This window comes from Penaeus japonicus, unplaced genomic scaffold (assembly GCF_977035675.1).
Source record: "Penaeus japonicus unplaced genomic scaffold, GWHDUDI00000001_assembly GWHDUDI00000011, whole genome shotgun sequence".
NCBI classification, from domain to species: Eukaryota; Metazoa; Arthropoda; class Malacostraca; order Decapoda; family Penaeidae; genus Penaeus; species Penaeus japonicus.
The window spans coordinates 12,674,392-12,676,891 of NW_028234413.1; the positions used below are offsets into that span (position 1 = coordinate 12,674,392).

At 46.5% G+C, this 2,500-nt stretch overlaps 1 protein-coding gene across 2 annotated transcripts in view; it reads left to right on the forward strand.

Annotated features, from left to right (window-relative positions):
* Positions 1 to 2,281, forward strand: part of LOC122254397 (uncharacterized) — a 96,595-nt gene extending 94,314 nt beyond the window's left edge. For both annotated transcript variants that reach the window (XM_086541621.1, XM_086541622.1), the window contains exons 6-7: positions 1 to 72; positions 1,448 to 2,281. The exon at positions 1 to 72 is cut by the window's left edge and continues 128 nt beyond it. In XM_086541621.1, coding sequence (XP_086397747.1) covers positions 1 to 72; positions 1,448 to 1,589 — 214 coding nt within the window. In that variant the 3' untranslated portion in view covers positions 1,590 to 2,281. The remainder of the gene's footprint in view (positions 73 to 1,447) is intronic.
* The last annotated feature ends 219 nt before the right edge of the window (positions 2,282 to 2,500 follow it).

Below are 2,500 nucleotides of genomic sequence, written 5' to 3' on the forward strand. Positions count from 1 at the left end.
CTCCTCCCACTTTAGACTAGGTGGGCAGGCTACGCTCACCTGCGTGGCTACCCTCCCTGGGCACTACCACAGGTGAGTGGGTGTGTCCGTGTGTGGGTTGGGGAGGGAAGGGTTGGGGGAGGGGGTTGGGTGTGTATGTGTGGAGGTGTTGGGGGTATGGGTATGGGTATGTGTCCATGCGTTTGGGTATGCATATATATGTGAATGGATTGATGGGTGTGTGTGAAAGAGAAAGAGAGAGAGAGAGAGAGAGAGAGAGAGAGAGAGAGAGAGAGAGAGAGAGAGAGAGAGAGAGAGAGAGAGAGAGAGAGGTGGATAAAAGGAAAGAGAAATAAAGAGAGGGATGGAAAAGAAAGAATAACGCAAAACAAAGACAAAAAAAAAAAAAAAAGAGAGAGAGAGAGAAAGAATGACATGCAAAACAAAGAGAAAGAAAAAGAAAGAGAATGAGAGAGTGAGAAAGAAAGAGCAGATTGAGGAGAGAAAGAAGAGAGAGGAGAAGAAGAGAGAGAGAGAGAGAAAGAAAGAGAGGATCACGAGATCAGAGATAAGAGAGAGAGAGAAGGAGAAAGAGAGAAGAGGTGAGAGATCGAGAGAGTTGGTTAATGAGAGCATTGATGAGGAGTGGAGGGTGTTTAGAAAGAGAGAGGGGGGGAGGGAGAGAGGGAGAGAAAGAGGGAGAGGAGGGGGGAGAGAGAGGAGAGAGAGAGAGAGGAGAGAGAAGAGAGAGGGGGGGAGAGAGAGAGAGGAGAGAGAGAGAGAGAGAGAGAGAGAGAGAGAGAGAGAGAGAGAGAGAGAGAGAGAGAGAGAGAGAGAGAGAGAGAGAGAGAGAGAGAGAGAGAGAGGGAGGGAGAGAAAGAGAGAGGGAGAGAGAGAGAGAGAGAGAGAGAGAGAGAGAGAGAGGGAAGGAGGGGGGAGGGAGGGAGGGAGGAGGGAGGAGGGAGGGAGGGAGGGAGGGAGAGAGAGAGAGAGAGAAGAGAGAGAGAAGAGAGAGAGGAGAGAGAGAGGAAAGAGAGAGGAGAGAGAGAGGAGAGAGAGAGGAGGAGAGAGAGAGAGAGAGAGAGAGGGAGAGGAAGGAGAGGAGAGAGAGAGGAGAGAGAGAGAGAGAGAGAGAGAGAGAGAGAGAGAGAGAGAGAGAGAGAGAGAGAGAGAGAGAGAGAGAGAGAGAGAGAGGAGAGGGGAGAGGGGGAGAGAAGAGAGAGAGAGAGAGAGAGAGAGAGAGAGAGAGAGAGAGAGAAAGAGAAGGGGTAGGGTGAGAAAGAGAGAGAGAGAGAGAAAGCAAGCGAAAGAGAAAGAGAAAGAGAGAGAGAGAGAGAGAAGGGGTGGGGGGAGAAAGAGAGAGAGAGAGAGAGAAAAAACAAGCGAAAGAGAAAGAGAAAGAGAGAGAAAGATAAGTAAGACCTACGCGCATGTGACTGAACGCTCACGAATCTCTCTCACCCCCCAGGTCGGTCGACGCGCACCTCACCCTGCCGGGGTTCCGGGACGCAGCTCCGTCGCAGAAGCTGTACGGCGGCGCCCCCCGCGAAGGGGTCGCCGCTCCCCTGCTGGTGCTGAGCGTGGCCGCACTAGCGCTGGTGGCCTTGTAGGAATCCGGCGAACGCACACACTCCCGGAGATCTTAGAAGAATCCTGTATTTGTGATTAGCTTCTGGGTTCTTTCTTTCCTTTGAGACACGGCGCGAAAGACGGTGTGACTGGAGATTTGGTGCGAGGAAAGGCAGAGAGATGAATTGAAATACTTTGTTGGCCGTGAGGGCATCATGGCTTAATAATACGGTCTATGTTTGATATCTGTCAGTATGCTATATAACCCATCAACATATAACATATGAGGTTCATAGATCGATGTAAATATTCCACGTGTTTCGTGTGGAATTGGAATTACGTAATGTTAAGGACTGTGTATACATATACTCATGACTGAATGTATCTATTATGTGAACGATGTAATGTTCGGAAATTCGCCTTGGTGGTGATTTCAGGGTCTTAGAATATAAGTTAAATAAGATTATTAATAAATGCCAGCATACATTTGCGAGCACTCACATAAACACATCAAGATTTACACGAGTATAGTTACTCCTAAAATATCTTGTACATAAATATTACACTTACATCATCGTTACACAACTGCCAAGTCATCCATTTGTACTACCTGTAAACACAAAGGTGCGTGAAACGAAAAGCTTCATTCTTATTTGGCGAGCTTTTTACAATACTGAAATCTAAAAAAATAAAAAAATAAAAATAAATAAAAATAATAATAATAAAAAAAAAATAGATTTTATATATATATGATAGAACACTGAAACCTCTGTAAATGAATCTTCGGTGTTGAGCTTACTAGAAGCTACCAAAATCAATGCATCTCTTCAACACGAAACCTGCTGAATGAAGAAGCCCGAATCTGTAGTCTTCCTTGCCGGCCGCACGTAGGTATTTGGCGTGACTCTAACAGCGTACTTTAGCATCTGGAATGAATCATAAGTGGAAGGAA